Source organism: Protopterus annectens, chromosome 4.part1, assembly GCF_019279795.1.
Source record: "Protopterus annectens isolate FY-2018-M chromosome 4.part1, PAN1.0, whole genome shotgun sequence".
Classification (NCBI taxonomy): Eukaryota; Metazoa; Chordata; order Ceratodontiformes; family Protopteridae; genus Protopterus; species Protopterus annectens.
This window is the reverse complement of record NC_056734.1, coordinates 814,684,780-814,706,783: the sequence shown is the minus strand read 5'-3', so window position 1 is coordinate 814,706,783 and position 22,004 is coordinate 814,684,780. Positions and strand designations below refer to the sequence as shown.

Here is a 22,004-nt window from a genome sequence, read left to right as displayed (position 1 = left end):
GGAGGAAGAAGATACTCTTTCTCCAGACTGTCCTCTGGAGAAATTAGTGGTTCGTATGATGAAACAATGAACTCTTGTAAATTGATTCTCCTTGACTTCCTGCAGTGCTTGGTGCCCTCCTGAGTACTTTAAGTGCAGTTTCTCAGGTCCCTGACTCTACTGCTCCTAAGAAACCAGACAGTTTCTGTTAAGGTTCCTGAAGCTTAGCAGTTTTTATATAAAAGCACTTCCTTTGATCCTGCTGTTGTTTCTGTAGCCACTGATACACCATCCAAGTTGCTGTTTTCTTCTAAGCTTTTCCCTTCTAATAAAGACAGTTGTGCTATAAACAGGTATGGTAAAACAATATGTATCTCTGCTACCTTAGTCTTCAGGGCTATTAATTACCAGACCTTATGACTAGGTATGTCCTGGCTGTTCTGTCACAACTTGGAGGCTGATTTTCTTGGAGGGTACATTGTCTACCCTGTAAGGCAGCTGCATCTGGATCTGTTACAAGAAGGTATTCTTGGTTACTTCTCCAGGCTCAGCCTGAAGACAGCAAAACCAAATTATTGGATTCTGCCTTAGACAACCAAAATCTGTTTGGAAGTGCTGCAACTGAATTATTTAAGACCCTTCAAGATAGGAGTAAAGTGATGCAGGACTTGAAACAAATCTTTGTCTCTCCTGTTCCTAAGTTTCAGAGAAATTAACCTTCTAAGCCTTCTTTTGCTCGTAGGTAGTCTAAACTGCCTTCTAGAGACAAGAAGATTTCTAGGAGAGTTATTCCAGACAAGCATTCTCATGGTGCTAAGAGTGAAAAGCTTTAATTCTCTGTCAGACCTGTTTTTGTTTGACATTAAACCACTCCTACCACTTGACCAGGTTTCTCTGTCCCTCAAGTTGACTGTTTTCCCCTACTTGGCAACAGATTACCAAAGATGCTAGAGTTCTTTCCATTATTCAGAATGGTTATTTTATGGTTTGAAAGTCCCTTCCTCCTTTCTCAGGCCTTCCTCAACCTCTTCCTTGTCAGTACCCTCATTTTCTTTTGGGTCTACAGGATCTGGTAGTACATGGATCCATCCATCCTTTCTCACCATCTTAGCAGGGAACAGGTTTTTATTCCAGGATATCATACAACCAATACTCCTATGACCAAATCTAACACAACCAAACAATCCAAATGTGTTAATCAACAGGAACAGCAGCAGGAAAACACGAACAAATATTAATCTACACTTTTATTCAAAAAAAATGTTTAAGTTTTATTCCAGGATGTTTCTGGTTCTCATGAAGGAGGGGTTATGGATACCCATTCCAGACCTATCTTTTCTCAACTGCTTTCTCAGGGTTCCTTCTTTCAGGATGTTGTGTCTTTAGACACTTTTACGTCTGTTGCTTCGTCAAGCTTTTTTTGTGTCCCTGGATTTGAAGGACACTTGCCTCCACCTTCCTATTTACCCTTTATTCAGGAAATGTTTAAGTTTCTCTGTTTCTTCCTTTCATTATCAGTTCTCTGCTTTGTGTTTTGCCTTTCTACAGCTTTGAGGTTCTTTACCAAATGTCTGGCCCCCATGGGTAGCCTTCTGCAGACTACAGGGAATTCTGATATTCTGTTAATTGGACGGCCATTCGATTCAGCCCCCGCTCAGCATCTCCTGCTTCAGGATATACATTTCACTATGCTTCTTCTGCACAGTGTGGAGTTCACACTCAATCTCAAGAAGCCTGTGTTGACTCCTCCTCAGGACCGGGTCTTGCCGGATTGTAAGATTCGGACCATTCCAATGTTGACTTGCTTCCTGCCGCCCAAGTTCCTCTCTTGAATGCTTATTTCCAGTCTTATCTCTTCTTCCTCCAGTCCTTCCTGCAAGGGAATTTCCCTGATCTGTGGGGATACATGGCATTCACCATTCCCATGGTTTCCTTTGCTAATGTCCACATGAGGAAATTCCAGTGGTATCTCAAAGACTGTTTAGATCCAGCACTGCCACCCTCTGGAGTATCTAGTTCCTGTCTTGCCTTTCTCAAGCTCAAGCTCCTCTGGTGAACTCATCTGATTTTCCTGAACATGGATCTGCATTTTCAGGTTCCTTTCCCTACTCAGGAGCTGTGCACAGATGGCTCTGAGCATGGTTTAGACGTCCAGCAAACTGCTATCAGAACCATATCAACATCAAGGAAATGAGGACTCTACTTCTAGCTCAATGGGCTTTTCACTCCCTTTGAGTTCCAAGTCATTTAAATATTTATCAGACAATTATCACAGTCATGTGGAACATCAACAAGCAAGGGGCACAAAAGTCTATCTTCTTTGCAGGCTGGTTCTTCAGGCTAGGTATTTTGCAGTTCACCATCACTTGGTTTTCAGGTGGTCTACATTACTTCAGAGCACAATCTCTTGACAAACTCTTCAAGCAGGTCCAGGACAAATCTTCACAAGTAGATGCTTCATGGGGAGGTGTTTCTGGACATTGTACATAGGTGGGGTACTCCAGCGGTAGATCTTTTTGCCTCCCATCTGAAGAGACATCGTCACCAGTTCTGTTAAAGTGCCGAGTCCTGTGGCTTGGAAAGCGGATGCCATGTCTTTTCCTTCTATAGGAAAGGTTATATATGTCTGTCCTCTTCTTCTACGAACAAAGGTCCTGCAGAAGATCATGTGGGACAGGCCCAAAATCTTGTTGGTGACTCCATCTTGGCCCAAACAGCACAGGTCCCCCTTCTATTTCATCTGGCCAGGGGCAGTCATCATAGGTTACCTCACAGGATAGATCTTCTCACACAAGACAAGGGATCTTTTAGGCACCAATTTTCCGAGGCTATGCTTTGGGTATTGCATGAGGCCAGAAAACCCTCTGCTAGAAAATCATTTGTGATAAATGGAAGAGATTTTCTATTTGCTGTCTCAGGCATGACCTGGACCCTTTTTCTGTCAGGATTCCTATGGTCTTTTCTTAATTGTGTGAGTTGCTCAGTGTGACTTGACATATTCATCTGTTTAAGTTCATTTGTTTGCCATTTCTGCTGACAAATAACTTTCCTTTTCTGTTCATGCTCATTGTATCAGGGTAGTGGCCTCTTCTTTTTTTTTTTTTCAAATGTGTGAGTAATAGATGCATCTTGGAAGCTGCTGTTTGGTGTTCTGTTCACATTTTCACTAGACATCACAAGTTGGATGTCATTCCTCGGACTGGGGGGCCTTACCAGGGCCATACTTCAAGTTTTTGTAGAGCTCTTCTGTGGTTTCCTCTTCCCATACTTTTTGGTTGCTTTTATTTTCTCCCAAGAATGAAAAATACAGTAACACTGATAAAGAAGGATATAGTACAGTTGTGTAAGATTTTGCCACAACAATAGATGTCCTCCTGATCGCTATTACTCCTACCCCCTGTCACCTTCTGTTGTTTTTCTTTTGGCCGAGGGGTCTTCTTCTTCCCTTCCTGGATGTATGTTATATTGCTTTCCTCTGGCATTGCTGTGGTTCTTCTGGGGCACTTCATTTCTGAGGATTAAGCAATTGTACATCACATATGTACCTCACCACTTGCACATAGAACATATGTCTGACTTGCGACACTCTGAGGATGTAGAAGCTTTGGCATGCTGGATAAATGTTCAGCTATCCTCAATAGGCTATACCAAGCGTAAAGAATATTGCCACAGTGAGAAGTAAGGTGTCAGCTGTTATGATAAGATCTTGCAAGAACCTATTTTATACATTGTTTTCAAAGGCTAAGGAAGTATGATATGTTCAACATTCAGCATCAGAAAGCACAGGAGTGACAGGTATCTGAGACATTGAAGTTAAGGAACCCCATCCCCATTGCACTTCAGAGAATTTCTGTTAGCATACAGTAGTAGTAGTTGGTGTTCATCATGGGGGATCCGTGCTGCAGCAGAATTCAGTATGTGGGAATCAGTTAAAGGCAAATTGTAATCCTTCTGGCCTGACTTCTGGATAGCAGTCAGATATTCTCAAAGTGGAAATGGTTTCCTTGCCATATAGCTGCTCAACTCTAAAGGGAAGCACATCCTTCATCATGTTCGGTTACTTTTTTACCACAAGGACTGTATAGTTGCTTGCTTGTGAGTCCATGCATTCCTTTCTTGCTGCTTCAAAGATCAAGTACCCTTGTTCGGATATTTTATTTTCTGTTTGACTTCTGTGTTGTATGGACTTTGCTATTACTATTTGCAGCTGATATGATTTTGGAGAATATTTTTTTCTTCCCTGTTCATCTTTAAATGCATTACTAGGTTACTGCTTTGCACCACAGTGGATGCTTTTGTCTTTAAAAAAAATCAGCATCATATTGGTTTCCTAGCTGAAATGAGAAACATTAACTCTAGGTGGACACCAGGTGCTAAACTGTTCTGAGATTCATTTTTGGTCCAGTGGCAGTAAAATCTTCAAGGAATGTGGGAAGTCCTGGGTTCAATCCCCAGAAAAGTGTTAGTGTCTTCCTTTCCTGTTCAGTTGTGAGTCTTTTTTTAGACCCAATGTTGCAAGTCCTGATGCTTCAAAACTTAAACTTTGCTTTCAGTATGAAGAAGGGATTTCTGAAACTCATTGTTTGTCTTTTCGGCTTTTCCCAGTTAGGGGTCGCCACAGCGGAACTCCGGTCTGCTAATGATTGGCAGTCGATTTTTATGGTGCTGAGTTGCCAGCCCAATGCCCAACCTTCAGCGAAGGCACACCCATTTACGCATGTCTTTCAGAGGCCACTCGACCATGGGGAGGACATGCAGACTCCACACAGAAGGCACTCCAGCCGAGAATCAAACAGGCGAACCTCTTGATGTGAGGCAACAATGCTACCGCTGTACGACCATGGCTCATAGTTAAACCTTTAAAGCATGCCTCCTGATGTGTAGGGGCTATTTCCCGTAATCCTTGCTACTTGTATCTTCTAACTCTGATATCTGTATCTTGGACATGGGGGCACAGTTTGAGGTACTCCAGTCTTGGACGTTGGACGTGATTTGTGTTACCCCAAGACTTGCTCTTGATTTTGTAGTTCCACAGTTTAAAGGATCACATTTACATTCTTCAGAATTTCATCAGGCATGTGGCCCAAGACATGGCTAGAAAAAAATATCGCCAACAAATGTACCCGTTGGATACAGATTCCCACAAAACACTGACATTTGCAGTATATTTTCTGCCTAGGCAAACAGCACCAGCTCATCTCCCATGAATGCTGTTAGACAGCTGTACTAAGGAAGGTAGAGATCAAGAATTTTTGGTAAGAAGCTCATGTCCTTAGAGATATTGCCATGTATGAGTATGGTGCCAATCATATAAAGTTGTGGCTTTATCTGCCCTCAGTCATGTTTCATTTGTTATTGGCACCCCAACTTGTGTTAGCACTTTGAGGCAGATCAGTGCATTCCCAGTACTGAATCCGACCAGACTTCAGATACTTTGCAACTGCACCACAGTTGCATGGTAGTTCCCAGGCAGCTGCAAGGATACCATCTCTTCTTATGAGCAGGGTTTCTGTTTAGTCACAAGGTATTGAACTTGTCCACCAGAAATGTCTATAGTTCAGGTAGATCATCCATTAGATGTGGGTTCTGCTCCTTTTCACAAGCCTTTTCCACACTATCAAGGCCATTGCTGACATTGACATCTGGCTATTGGATGTTTACACAAGTGGTACATATTTTATTGATAGTTATTTTTATTTGTTTACCAGGGTAGAATACTGATGAAATGTGACTATTTGCGGGCTCAGCGTAGGTACATACCTTGGCCCCTTCTTTGTTTTAATTATGAGAAGTTTGTAGCAGAGTATGTAGCAGTCTTGAAGTGGCTTACCCCTCTCCCTCTGCGGACCTCTACTCCCTCCAGTTTTGTTACTTCCTCTGATATAAAAAGGGAAAAGGGCCTTCTCTAGAAGGGATTATCTAATTCTTATTTGGAGGAGGAGGATCTTGTGGACCAGTTGCAGTCTTTGGTTGGCTTGTGCACAGATACTGAAGACACCATACCTTCAGGGTTGTTTCTTTTTTTTATTCTTCTTCAGAGCTGCTTCTTGAGGACATCACCTTCAAGGAGATCATACTACTTATGGGGGAGCCACTTTTGGTAGGGTGTTAAGGTTAAGGAGTTGTCCGGCTCTCAAAACTGAAGAACTACTTGGCTAGAAGAGTCCATGCCCACTGCTGTTCCTCTGGAGATTCATGACATTGAGAATGCTTTTGGAAGTGCCTCGCTAGAGCATAATTCTCAGCTTCCACCTCAAAAAAGTCTGACTTCTTTAATAGGGCCCTAGGAAGATATAAATATTTGTACAAGAATCTTGTAGCAGTGCTTACTGTGGTGCCAATGAACTTGGCACTTGAGCTCAACATAAACTATCAAAAATCACAGTAAAACAGTGGTATTTGCTGTTGGTTGATCTTAGTGTTCCTGGTCTGATGTAAGTGACACTGACACTGACAGATGTGAATGCACAAGCACTACTTGGTCTCCTCAGGGACCAAACTGTCTCTGCAGTCCTCCTGGAACAGGTCCAAACTTTACTGCTCAAAAGGACTGCAGAAGCGGTCTCTTCTTCATTAGGAGACTATGGTTCTAACCCTCGCATTTTGATAGTTTGTAAAGAGATGGAGGATTCTGTCACTTTCTGGACAACAGCAACAGTAGTGAGCAGTTACATTAAGTAACATTCAACAAGGTGACTCTCCATTGGGTCATTCCCTTTCTGGCCTAGGACAGATTCATGTTGAGTCACTGAAACCACATACACTGAATGCTGTTAGGCAGAAAAAAATCACCAATTTAATTTTTTTTTTTCAAGAGGCTTCACCCCTCACACCCCCAGTTTATGTAGATCTACTCTGAGGTCACACAAAAATGAAAAAACTGCAACCGCAGATACCTCCGAAAGTGCTTTTGGTGATTTTTCTACCAGCAAATGGCATTGGAAGCAAATGCTTTATGATTTGACTGTATCCCCATAGGGGATCTGGCTGATGTCAGTGGACATGTATATCATCATTGTGTGGTCCATTCAGGTTTCTTTTGATCCTTCTAGGTGGTTACTACTTTCAATAAAATGTGCTGCTGTTTGGTCTGTGCACTGAAAATATTTACCAAGGAGCTTAATGTGGTGACGGAGGTCTTAGAGTGTATGTTGGACTGCTGGTCATGGTCACCTCATCTAAATATAGACTGCATCAGTTAATCTCAAATAAATTGGGAGAAACCCTCACTAAATCCAGATCAAATGATTGCCTTAATTCGGGCAGAGGTGGATACTGTCCATTGTTGGTTGCTCCTGCCTGCACAGAGGGGCATGACTTTAGCAACCTAGGTAAGGGTGCGAAAAATGATTAAAGTTTAAAACTTCCTTCAACTTCTAGGCTTCGTGGAGGCCTCAGTCTTTCTTGTGTTGTTTCCCTGCTGGGGGATATGCATGTTAACACTGGATAGTGAGACGTTAGTGGCTTCACAGTCATTAGTTGTTTATACGTGTTTTCCTGATAGTATGCTTTTGTTACTGGTCTTTGGAATGGACTCTCCAAGAAAGTAGGAGGCTCCACATTAACCATCTAGTGAAACAGGTAGTGTTTCTTGCCTTGTGGGCTCTGCAGTGTAGTTGAGTCCGGAGCTTCTCTGCCTCTGATCCAGTAATAATTCCATCCAAGCAGGGTGGCATATGCTTATGCCGCCACTGCAGGGAGTCATTGTATTTTAGACAGTGGGTCTTAAAGAGTGGTACCACTCTTACAGCAATTCAGTTTTTGGGAGAAGTGAACCTGTTAACAGACTGTTTGACCTACATCTAAAGTTCTGCGTTGGTTTTAAAGACTCAGGAGTCCTATAGAGTCATAGTCTTCTGATGGTAGGACTTTGTGGAAGTAGACATGTAGTCCCATGGTCATTTCAGCAAGGCAGGTGGGATTGTTGACGGTGGATGCATTCGCTGTATATTTACAGAGAAACTTCCTTAATGCCTTCCCTTTTTCTGTGTGCTTCTCTGTTTTGAAAAATCCTATGAGGAAGCACCAGAATTCATTCTTCTTATTCCTTGATGACCAGGAGTGGTATAGTTTTAGGCTTTTAGGTCCTATGCAGAAAACTTGTTTCAGTACAATTCAGCTAATCACAGCCCCAGGTTGTAGTGGATAAAGAGCCCTTCACATCCCAAATGTGCACAGTCAGCAGAGGTTTCAAGTCATGTGAGTACATGATGTCAGGAAGATGAAACAGCTCTTTGTCATTGGGATGAGCAAGGAAACGAGTACAGTTGCTAAGCAAACCTAAGTGGATTGCCATATTCAGTGTGTTTTGTCACCAAAACCACCTATTGGAAAATGCTGCTATTAAGTGCCACTCCACCAGGGACATGTCTGCTTCCATTGCAAGCTTTCACAGTTCTTTCCATCATGGTTATATTTGTGGTAGTCTTATTTCATCAGTCCACATCTTCTACAACCATCATTGCTGAGACTATGGCTCCATTGGTTCTGGTTCCTTTGAGACAACAATGTTCAACTTTCACCTTTTGGCATTTTTCCAGCTTCCACCTCCCAGGAAGCTTAACTATATTGATTTGGGTTCCTTCAAGCTGGAAGACCACTAAAGAAGTTTTATAATATCAATTACAACCAGTATAAACTCAGCGTATAAGTTGTTTTGTGAAGGAGTCAGTGCTCATCTCTCTTTCTCTGTGCTTTGCTGTCAAATCAGTGGTTATAGTCTGCATTCATTGCAAGTCAGGCAAATACATATTTTTTTTTTCATCTTTAACCGTCAGTTCTTCCTGTGGACATCCCATGGACTCGCTCATTTCCCAACAGCTGAGTCAGGTGATGGGAATTTTTTTGAAATTGGGGTGTTTTGTTTCAGTCCCAAGTTTAAACATATCACCATTAGGCATTTGTGCAAAAGAGATTCAGTAGGATCAAGCAGCTTAAGCCTGCAGACACTCCCATCTCCTAAGACAGGCACTTCTTTAAATTTCTCCAGTGTTCACCAGGGAAATCTGTGCGGTTTGTGTACACCTAAAGGACATGCTTCATGCCACTCCCTTCAAGCCACACTAATCAAATGTGGGTCACCTGAGCCATAGTCAAGGCTTTTTATTTCTCCGCCAAATAATGTTGATATTTTATTTTGTTTTTATGCTTGCTGAATGAATGGGGTTAAACTAAGAAAAGCGGGGATTAAGCACGTTATTTTTACCTGGCATGTGGAAGCACTGGCATACGCTGGATGGGGGCATGTTTTCCCCTGAGTGCAGTAAAGAATGTGAGTTGGCTTATGGGGATAACAGAAGAGGAAATTCCAGTCTTCCTCACACATCAGTTGATAACAGTAAGGACATGTCTTGTTTGTCGTGTACAATATTTTCTTTTCAGCACATGCACTCAACTATTTCTGCCATCTTTTTCTGCAGTTGTCCTCTGTCCCCTTTATGTAGTTAATCTTTTTTTGTATTATTTTTTTTTAATTTAGGGCTTGAACCGAAATCTCGTTATAGAGATGGTGAACAACATGAAAGCCCTCTACAGGGAGACAGAACTTCTTTTGGATGGGAAAGTGGCCCTGGTAAGGAATATGTACTATGTAGACACTCAGTACAATATTATCATTTTTGCTATTTTTGGTCATTTCTTTATAAAGTAACCAAAAAACTCAACATTAAAAAAGTGCTAGCTTTTGAAGCTGTCCAGAACCTTAGTGGGTGATTGTGACAGAATAAACACAACAGAGGCATATGCAGCTAAATTGTGTTGTTTTTTTTTTCCAGCATTTAAGCATTCATAATGTGGACAGAATAACAGATCTTAAATATTTTATCTAACATATCAAATGCTGTCTTTCATCAAGAAAGAATATTAGAACATTTATAAGCAGGCCTTACAGATGCCAGCTGAATATGTAAAAGACTGACTTAGTGCTTAGATCCATGTTTTAAGCAGTGTCAGGTGCACATATTTCGGAAGCAACCACAAATCAAAATTAATACATAACAATTTTATTTGCCTTCTTGATAACCTTTGCCATTGTTTAATGCAGGTATGGACAACCTTTTTTTCAAATTAACCTGAGTAGAGCAAATAGAAAGTAAAATTAGCCACACCAAAATTACGATACACAAAATTAAATGACAGCATTGTGGTGTTTTTTTTCAGATATTGTGTATTTAATTGTTTTTTAACAATGTCTTGTTTTGTTCTGAAGAAGTCAGTAAACCGCAAACTAAGCAAATGTCTTTGTGATCCCTATAATTCTATCAGTTGGTTGTATATTTTTTTAATTTTGGGATTTTAACCAGCAGAGAGTTTAAATCTGTTTTTACTTTATGGTGGTCTATGTTCTGTGCATTATTTCTATCCATTCTTTTTGTCTTAATTCTCTCTGCAGTTGTATTTTCTTCTCCTATCCATTTTCTTCTTCTTGCTCACTGTCGTGTTCTACTTCCTTCAGTGTTTTCCTGTGAGATATCAGTCATCCATGGTCACTTATTTCCTTTGACTCGGTTTTTATAGTTGTTAGATGACTATATCTCCATTCTTACTGAGCTGCTGTTAAATATTTTCTTTACTTGCTACCATTGAGGGACACTTAGTCCACTGATGATCCAGTCACAGTCTCTTGCATTTTGGCCCCACTGTTCACAAGTTAATTTTCTCTTTTAACATTCATTACTTATCTTTAGCGCATATGTAGCAGCAGCTTCTTTGCCAGTCTACATGTCTGACAGACTCCTTTTAACCAGCAAAGTATATGTTTATTATATGTGAAATCTTGTAACCTTGTAATTGTATTACTGCTCCTACTTATCTTTGCCCTGTCAAGATTCAATTTCAGTCCTGAATTTTTCCTAATTCACTTTGTGTGTCATGGAATGTCAGAAAATTCTGAGTATTGCTACTATTACTAGAGTTGTGTTATTTCTTAGAAATGCATGCAAATTTTATTTTTTTTTGTTTAAAAATTAAGTTGTACTCTTGTAAAGTTTCTGCTTGATAGTGCTTCTTGTGTATACCCTGTCCCATACGTTTGTTTAACAAAAATGAAAAATTGTTAACTCCTTAATTGCTAATCATTTTCAAAATGAATATCCCTAAATTGCTAACTGTGGCTGTTTTTGCTGTTAGCATATAAAAACTTTATTCATTAAATTGTCAGGCAGTGTTACTGGCATAATAATAGATAAACATTGTTAGACTGCCCTGCTACCCTTAAAGACAAATTTGCTATTACAGCTTGATTTTTCATGAAAAAATACATTTTATTTAGTTTTTATGCCCTAGCATGTACAAAGAGTAAAGCACTTTTATGCAGAAACACATGCATTTTTTAGGTCTAGAAGCACACTGACTATGTGTGTGTGTGTGTGTGTGTGTGTGTGTGTGTATATATATATATATATATATATATATATATATATATGTATATATTTTTTTTTTTTTATTGAGGAAAAAAGAAAGCTGCACATTTGTTTTTAGCTGACTGTTTTGTAAATGTTGTACCATCATTTACAGAGGCTCTTCTGATCTGAATTCGTCCTACATTTAAATGACAGTATCTCTCCACTGTTCAATATATTATTTTGAAATTTTCATGACAAGCTTAATAGCTTTTATGAAAAGCCAACAACAGAATCTCAAATATATATGCCTTTCAGAGGATGCAACATACATGCATATATGTGTGTGCATATATATATATATATATATATATATATATATATATATATATATATATATATATATATATATATATATATATATATATAGCTATATATATAGATATAGATATATATATATATATATATATAGCTATATAGCTATATATATAGATATATATATATATATATATATATATGTATATCTCCGGTATACATACGTATTTATTTATAGAAAGTACCACTTTTCCTTAGGAAAAAAGTGTTGTTTTTTTTGTTTTTTTGTTTTTTTTTATTTCTTCAAAACACAGTGATAGGATTTCAGTGTAAATTGAGTTTGTCAGCCTGAAAAATGCAAACTATATGCTTTTAGTTAGCCATATTCCAAAAACACATCACCCAAATGGCTGTTTAATGCTGCTGTTAATACTTAGAAATAACAAAATAGTTATATAGTGTGACCCTACCTGTAAAATGTACTAAGCTAATGTTTTCAGCTATGGAATCGTATTCACAACTTTAGTTTTATGTAAAGTAGTTTAGTCAAAGAGAGTCTAAATGAGGGAGGTGGAAGTCATAAGTCCAGTAGCAAAAGTTATGAATTTAGGAGAATTAAATAGGATTTGTAGTTCTGATGTACTAAAAATTCAGTAATTCTAGGCATTTAAAGAATCTTACTGTCAGTAAAGGTTTATGAAATAAATTCTCTGGCTCCTGTCTTTGAGAGACTGTATATGCACCCCCCCTTTTGATATTTCATTATGAAACTTTCAGGCACTAACATAAAGGTCTTCAGCTAGAAAACATCCACACAATTGCAGTTCTTACTACAGTGCTTCCAGTGTGGTACACCTCTGAATTTAACCAAACAGTACTTGACGACATGGCTTTGTAGACGCATGTTACAGCTGACGTTTTTTCTGGTGAAGTCAGACTTTTACATATAATCTAATGACAGTTTGATACAAAAAATATTGTAAGCCATTATTGTGTTCTGCATGCAGAACAGAAATTCAAAGCAACACCAAAAATCAAGGCAACACCCCAGACAGACCTGCATAGTGAACAAAAGTTCAAAACAACATCCCACATGTAAACTGATTGCAACTCAAAATGTCAGACTGTGGCTGTAAACATACTGATGTTATGCTTATGTATAAAAGTCCATGTTTCAGTCTGCCTTTGAGATTTCATTATCAATTTTTGACTTTCAGGGAGTAACAATTGAATGATTGGCTGCAGAAATAAGTAAGCAAATAAATAATAGATCACTGTTTGGTACTTAAGAGTTTCATTACAGCCATACACTGAATTTACCCCACAACATTAATTGCTGGGACATCTAACATTAGCAAAAATGAAAGCATGGCATTGTAGTCATGACATTTTACAAGTAAAACCTATTTTTCTGGTTTAACATATGTAGGGGTTTTGTTCTTACTTAATGAATACTTAGTACATACATATTTTGGACATTATTTACACCCATCCTTTATAGCATATTTCAGGTAGCCCCAACATGGAAACCAAGTATAGTGCTGGAATGTGACAACAAACATCCTCTGAAATGCTGGATTTACAGTACCACAATAAAATCATGAAATTCTAATAAGATACTCTAGTACAAAACTCGGGCAAGAGTACTATTCTTTCTCCATTGACATCTCTGCTTCTCCATCCTGATTTACATGGCTAAATATGGACTGCATGCTTCAACCTGTATGCATAACAGAAATATTGTCTTCGCTATTGAAATTTAAATATTACTTCTTGTCTGATGAGGGCTTTGTGCACACTTATTTTGGACAACCATTTCAGCAGCCTGCATGAGGAGAGGTCTGATAGCTCCCAGTTGGAAAAAGGGTATGGCACCAGACTTAGGCAGCAAAACCCACCTGGAGGTGTAGATTTGCTAGATGTTTACAAGTTTCCATATGTCATTTTCCAAAAGGCAATTTACATAAAAAATGGAATTCTAATAAGATACTTAAGTGAAAAACATACTCAAGAAAGCTGTCCTAACCTCAAGGATTTCACTAAATCTCATTTCTGAGTTATATGCCAACACAATGCCTTTGTCAGTAGATGGAGCTTAGACCCATGTGCAGTAACACAAATGTTGATTTATTTTGCTTCTTGTCTAATGAGGACTTTGTGCATATATATATATTCTAGGCATTAATTTCATCCAACCTTGCAAGCAGTGTTAAAGTGGAACAGATCACATGTATGTAGAGCTGACACTTCACCATAGTTATGAAACATCTATCCATGCTTTCAAGATGCATCAAATTGTTCCGCTCCTTGAATTCTTGAATGAGCAGCATTTGCTCATTTATTAACTGCTCTTTCAATTGAGGTTCATGTTTGGATCATTGAGATGAGTAGTTATATCCCAGAAAAATGAAAATCACACTGGTCTGACAAGTGCTTTATACTGTTCAAGTATTTTTTTCCAAGTAGAGGACATGTTTTTTCACTTTTCAAGAAAACGTTCAGATACATCTTTCCACATGTTTCTCCCTTGCACTCCACAAAGTGCAAAGTTTTCTTTGTGGATTTTAAGATTGCAGGGTTTGCACGATTCCAAAAGATTAACAGTGCTGTGTCAGTAAGATCAGTTGAGTCATGTACTGCCAAGGAAAATGCAGTTTGTCTTTCAAGTGGATAGGAAGCTGCTGTTTAAATTTGCTGGTAATCTGTGATGATCGATTCTGTGGCCTAGCCACAAATTCTGCATTTTTTTGCAGGATCGTTTTTTCACTGTCAATCTGTAAACTCCAGGATACTTTGTATCTGTCTGTCAATACCATTTATGTCCATTAAAAATGCTGCTTCAGCCTGGCCTTCTGATTATGAAATGCTGTTTTAAGATTTGCATTCACTGACATGACTTTTGCCTTCAACAGGAAACTTGCTGTAAAATTCACTGTATATATTGTTAAAATGTTTCTTTAAGCTGTCTACCCTTTTCTAACTAAAAGCTTTTTTGCACAGAAGGCATACTTACATCACTACAAATTTCATTCCCAGCCTTCTTGAAAATGTGCACGTCTTACTCTTCCATTTTCTTCTCATTTTGGAGTTATTTGTTTGTCTGGGTTAGTTACCTCACCATTTTCATTTTTTATTAATCATATCTTTTCTTCTTGAATTTTTAAGTTTGGAGAAATTAAATGTTTTTATAAGTAATAATTACGTACAGTTTCACACACTGTTTCTCTGTTCAAATCATAGTGTCATCAGACAATCCTTTTTACAGTTTTATTAATGTTAAGAACTTTTAAAATGTCCATTATTCTCTGTCTTCTTGCATGAACACACACACACACACACTCTGAAGTCCTACTTTTTTCCATATAATATCCCATGCAAGTTGTGCATCAGTTCCGTTGACTTCTCTTTGCTAAGGCTTTAAGGAGAAATTAGTTTCTACATACAGCAGGAGGACTGCTTTCAGCTTCAGCTACATCTGAGTACTGTTTTCAGTATACTGATACTGCTGTGACTACCTAATTAGGCTAGCGTTCTGTACAGTTCTAGCATTATTGGTGAACCATTTCAGTATTGATCAGCATGCACAGTGTTGACTATCTTATTTAATTGTTTTGCAGATGTATGTTTGTAAGTAAAGTAACAGTACATTATTAATCTGCCTGCAAGAAATTCTTCCACACAGCTCAGCACCTTTAAAAAGAGTATTAGCATTTGAATATACGAGGAAAGGCTACAGTCTTAATATTGTTTATATGCTGTACTTTGAGAGTATCTGCCTTGTGCTAGTTAAAATACAGTAAACACTGTCTTCAGCTTCTTTCAGAGACGAACCTTGTCAGTGAAATGTGCTTTCTTCAGAGATGGCACTTCAACTTATTACTGTCAGATACATGTACTGCTTCAACAATGAGCCGTAGCAGTGATTATTTAATAGTAATCATGTAACTGCCCTTTGCTTTCACATACAACCTACTACTTACCTCCCACAAAGTAAAGAAATATGACATATTTCAGCTTGCTGCTTATAAATAGTACACCCCCTTTGATTATGAAACATGGCCACAGTAACAAACTTTAGCCCCACAGTAAGCCATAGCAGTGATCTGTTTTTAATTATGAAAAAAGTCAAAGATTTAATGACCAATGTATTTCAACTTGTTGCAAACTGACAGTACACAACATCAGACTATAAAAAGGGCAATTAATGTGCTATATTTGTACTGTAATACACATACACTGTCTTCACAATGAAGTCACATCAGAGATTATTCAACATTGAAAGCAACCAGTAGTTATTTAATCACATAGAACCTGTTGCACCTCTTGGAAAACAATTTACCATATTCTGTGCACAGTTTTAATGTCTGATTGTGAAGAAAGCGAAAGGTATAATGACCATAACATTGTGCTTAAACTTGATGTTAACAGAGAGCAACACCACCTTTGACAATAAAGGAGTTACGTAAATATAATGACACCAGTAAAAACTTTACACGGTACGTGTCTTACAGCCACATATTATTTCACCACAGTGCCTTAACAGTAATAATGTAAGTGACCCTTACTTTCACATAAAGCCTACCTCTTGCTTTACCCCCCACAAAAAAAAATAAAGCTACTTTTTGTTCATATTTGTCATGTCAGATTCTGAAGAATTCATAATATGGAGAGTCAGTGACCCTCATGTTTTACAGACACAAAGAAAAGAAACTTGAATTAGCAACCATACAACAGAGTCAAGAGTCCCACCTAGCAAAACTGACACCACAGATCAGAGAAGTATTTGCTTCTATGATGTTAACTTTTTGAATATCAGTGGTGCAGTGGTTAACGTTGTCACCTCAAAGCAAGAGGTTCTCTGCTTCAATTCCTGGCTGGGTTGCCTTCTGTGTGGAATTTGCATGTTCTCCCTGCGTTCGCATGGTTTTCCTCAGAGTACTCCGGTTTCCTCCCACAATCCAAAAACATGCATCTGGAGCATTTCTCCCTGGGCCTCCGCTGAAAGTAGGTTCTGTCCTAGTCTGACTTTCCCAGTCAACAAATGTTAAAATAACATAAAAGAAACACAAACTCTCACAGACATTCAAAAACAAGTTATTCCAGAAAGTAACTTGTAGTGATAAAGTTTTTAATTTTTATGTGTAAACTCCAGCTACTGTTCCTTGCTTCACACAATTGTCTATCCCATGACTGCATCTTTAGAATGCCTAACGTGGTGATGCTGGTCACTGTATGAAGTGTATTAAAATGTACATTTTAAGAACCACAGCTGAACTAAAAGTACTGTTTAAGATGCCTTGTAATGCCTAAAACAATGCATAGACAACAAATGAAGTATATTGTTATTTTTACATTTATTTTAGGTATTATAAGTTATTGAATAGAAACAATAAGTGAAACACTTTACCAGTTGTCTGATCTTTCAAATCACTGCACTTGCTGCATGTGCTAACTGGGTTGCTTACCTCTGCATTAATGTTTTATTCGTAACAAAAATTTAAAATAGTTTCAGCTAGTTCATGCCTTATCCTTACTGCTGAAAATCTGTGAAGCCATCCCAATCTGCTCCACACTTAAACTTTACTTGAGATCTGATGCTTTATAGACAAAGACATAGTTATCAGGAGGGTATCATGTTTTCATGCTCCAGCATAGGAGTGTACCTAGAAAGTTAATATCTGTATACCATGCTGTGATACTGCTTTACTCACCCACCCCCCAGAAACACCTTGAAAATGAAGCAGGCATGCTAAATAAATATTGCATATTGTATATTTTATTGTTAGATACCTAATGAATATGCCACTGCTTTTGTGGTCTGTTTGCATAATTTTTGTTTCTTTTATGTCTGTTATTTTCTCACATATCCTGTTTGATGATGATAGACAAGTATTTTAAAGAGTTTTCTTTATTATACTTGTCAATTATAGAAAAAAGTTAGTATCCTGGCAGAATCTGGTATGTCTTACACACAGTGCAGTTTCTTTTTGAGGAATACACTGAAAAAGTCTGAACTCTGTCTTTTTCTGCATTTGACAAAAATAAAAAATCTAATTCAGTAATCTATGCATGATCCATTCAGTGTTGGATACAGCACATCTGAAATAAACATATTGAAAAAGACTGGACTGTAGCTTTCAGTCTATATACCATATAGACTGAAAGATTCAATGTGTAGACTGAAAGCTACAGTCCAGGCTATACATTGTACGACATGCTTTAGGTAATTATTACTGTTATGTCAAATAGTGCTTACATCATGGTTATCTGGTACACCAATAACAGAAGCATTGTTCATGCATCACTTTCACATTCCTACTGTCCTAATCAACTGTATCACCAGTGTGCTACATTCACCATAGTCGTCTGCTCCCCATGTGCTTAGGAGTAGATACTGTAGTTACGACTCTTCACTCCTGCAACAACTAACTGACTACCCAAATATTTATTTATTTTATTTATTTATTGCTTGCATTTATTGACCAGGGTAGTCCGGGTAGGTGCGAGATCCCTTTTCACTAGAGGCTCAGGGAGAAAAGCTCCAGATCGAAGTTAATATACATACATAACATGCATACATAGCAGTGCAGAGCATTTTACAATGGAAAATAGGTATTGTGCAAGAAAACAATTGTGCAATTAAAGCATTTGTAGTGTAGTTTCAGGCTAGGCAGGTATGACAGTCAATTGCAAGATAGAAAAATAATGTTGTATAAGTTAAGCATTACTAGGGCCCTAGACTTGGTACTTTTTTCAGTATTAGTTGCGATTATAATCAGTTGTTAGTGATTAGGGCCAGATGTCATAGACACAAACTTTCCTGCTATGTCCGTAGCCAGCTTGCTGGATATGGGCATCCTGATGCAGTGTAGCAGTTGCCTTATGTTTACTGACTTTCAGCTTATTTTCAAACTGATAAAGTACATGAGAGCTGTATTAGCAGAATATCACTGGAGGCAAAGCTGTCACAGGTGCATATAATACCAACCAGGTTGTCAGAAATGCACACACTACACCGAGCACATACAGTATGGACACACAGACCCAAAAATACTAAGGCACTTAAAGGTAATCTTCCAAATCCCAATGACCTCCCAGACATTGGACCTACGACAGATGTGCTCAGCAGCCTGAGAAGCACTACACCAAAACAACACCCACTACGACACAGCCACTTCTCATGGAGCTTCAGAGCCCATAAGGCAAGGCACCACACAACCCAATAGGTTAGTCATAGGAGACTCCATTATGAGACACACAGATGGCCCACTCACCAGGCTGAATAAGGAGAAAGTCAGGTTATAAGGGGTCAGGATCCAACAGATCACTCACGCACTCAGGTTATAGGGCCACAGCTACCAGCATGACTCTATCACAGTCCATGTAGGTGTAAATGACCTGAGATTACCTCCCTGGACTATATGAAGAGAGACATTATGGAGCTGTTAGACTGTGTCACAGGCTGCTATGACTCCGGCATTGAGCAGTATTCTGCCTTCAGCAAGGAAGATGCCACATCATGAACAGAAGATGATTAAATGGTTGCCTTAACTTCTAGTGTCATTCCAAGGGGGTGCAGTATTTGTCACCATGGGACAGATTATGTTGCTTTGCCAGGGATGATCTGCAGCTGTCCCCCCTGGACGTCTGAATATTGGCTAAAACACTGCCTCCCCCATGGTGCCTTTTTAGCCAGTGCCAAACTAACAAATCTTCTGACACTGCAAAACCAACCCAAGGAAATCTGTATGTGTTGCTGCTCAATGCCAGGGGTCTAAACAAGAAATTCCACTCCTTCCAATCCCTCCTCATCCTGGAGAATATAGGCATTGATGCAGTTACTGAGACATGCCTTGAAGCCGTGGACAATACCCCAGCACTGGAAGACTGCAACACGTTCTACACATTTAGGACAGCTACTGCACAGGCGTAGACTAAAGGTGGAGGTGTCTCAGTCTGTGTTAATAACAAGGTCACCTCAAGGCTGATCCAGAAGGATGATGAACTTGAATTTTTACATGTCCAAATTATGTAAGCAGTGTCCCATACAATATCCTTGTTAGTTATAGGTCCCCTTTATCACCCAGGAAGCCCATAACTCATACTTAAACTTACTGGAGACATTCACTACTTAAACCAATGCCATATTCATGAGTGACTTAATTACTCCACAGCAAAGTAGAAGTCGTACATGACCCCAAACCTGCAGGGCCAGAGACTCCTGGATTTTCTAAACACTAACACCCTGGATGTTCACATGCCCACTAGGGAATCAAACATACTGGAGTTGGTCCTCAGTAACATGTGAGAATGCTTCACCCCTGCCCACCTAGTATAACGTCCTCTCTGTTAAGGTCTCCTTTGAAATAAAAATAAAATCCATGACCCCATCTAACCCCATAGCATTTAGAAACTATTGTAAAGCAGACTTCCTATTATTTCAAGCCCATCTCCAAACTAGGAGAACACAGTTGCTTATGTGGAATTTTTCACAGATAACTCTATACAGTCATGTTAATAAATGCATAGAACTAGCTGTGCTTACTGGAAGTAAGCTCAGAGCAAATGCAAAAAAAAAAAAAAAAAAAACAAGCCACCCTGGCAGAGTCCAAACATCAAATGACTGTACAACATAAGGAAGAAGGTCATAGTAAAAGTCAATCAATACAACTCCCAGCAGGATAAAAAAGTATCTCATTCATCTAAACAACTCAGATGGCAAATCTACTCTACCAATTCAAATTTTGAAGAAAAAAGTAGCCTCAAGACTGTCTTTAACTATGACTGTAACTTTAAAGGCTGTACACAACAAGGTGCAGAGTTGCTTGTGAATGGAGTCACCTACATGGAGATAAAAGATATAGCAAATATACTGGCTGACAAATTCAGCCCCAATTTTACCCCTCTTCCCCCAGTCACCCCCTCAAGAAATACCATTGAGCATAACCTCCCCAACCATCATTAGGGAACAGGACCTAAACCCACTGTCCAAGACCAAGAGCACTCCATCGGTGTGTCCCAGTGATGTCCTAGGATGCTTCCTAAATAGCATGAAACATGACCTGTTAGGACCACTCAAGTCACTATTTAATTATAGCTTCCATCGAGGCTTCATGCCACACAAGTGGAGAATTGCAACAGCTATCCCTTTGCGTAAGGGTGGATCTTTTACAGACCCCAGAAACTGCAGACCCATTAGTCTTACTAATCTCATATGCAAAGCCATGGAAAGAATTACAGTGGAAATTAATAATGACATTGGAACCCCCTATACCCTGGATTCAAACCAGTTCAGTGTTTTCAAGGGAAGATTATGCCTACATAGTATGGTAGACTTTTTTGTGAAGGTCACGCAGGGCTAAACAGTGCATACTGCCTAACCTGACCTGGCCAAGACATTTAATACAATACCCCACTCGGGCAATATAAACAGTCTCACAGAATTAGGCATAAACCCCTATGTTATGTGTTGGGCTGCCAGATTTCTGTCAGGTAGGGCCTAGAAAGTCAGGATAGGGCCATCCACCTCCACAGAGGCCCGTCACTAGCAGAATTTCTTGGGGCTCGTTGCTGGGTACTTTCTTTTTTGACATCTGCTTCTCAAAAGTCAAGGCCAGCATAAAGGTCTGACCATGTTTACAGATGATTGCAAACTGAGAGCAGTCATAGAATCCCTCCAAGACACTAATAGCCTTCAGGAAGGGTTGATACAGACAAATAACTGGTGCCATAGACACAGTTTAAAACTCTGTGCCAAAAAATATGTAATAGTACCCTTTGGGAAGCCTACTACCTCAGGAAACTACCTCATTGATAACATACCGCAAGCATTCGACCCAGTAGTCAAAGATTTGAGAACATATGTAGACAGTAACCTGGCTTTTGACCAGCATTTGTCTGAGGTAGTAAAGTGCTAATTTTATTCTGCTCAAGTTATAACAAGGGTATGGCAACTAGATCCAAGGATGTCATTGTTCCAGTTTACTCAGCCCTTATGAGACCCATAACTGAGTGCAGTAACCCCCTTCAGTATGTATCTGACCAGGCACATGTAACGAATGGAGGTTGCTTACAAAAACAATACAGGGCATTAACAACGTGTCCTGCATGGATCGCCTCAAATTCAGTCTTCCAAAGACTTTTGAATGTAAAAGGTATGCCAGGCATCACCATAAGCTCCTTGCGTAACGTAGGGGATAAAGGTGATGTTCAAGCTTACCAAAACAGAACTTCTTTGCTGCCAGTCTGAATGTATATTTTACACAGTCAGTCTGATTACCTGCGGCCATCTTCTACCAGTTGAATCTATTTTTGTTCTGCAGAGGCTTCCTATGCCTGTTTGCTGTTTTTGAAAGATAAGTACCCCATTGG

The 22,004-nt window shown here is 39.1% G+C and overlaps 1 protein-coding gene across 1 annotated transcript in view; it reads left to right on the top strand.

The window, feature by feature from the left end:
• The window catches only part of DGKD (diacylglycerol kinase delta), a 1,200,459-nt gene that overhangs the window by 1,074,923 nt on the left and 103,532 nt on the right, over positions 1-22,004 (top strand). Inside the window, exon 26 of the mRNA XM_044070581.1 lies at positions 9,458-9,550. Coding sequence (XP_043926516.1) covers positions 9,458-9,550 — 93 coding nt within the window. The remainder of the gene's footprint in view (positions 1-9,457; positions 9,551-22,004) is intronic.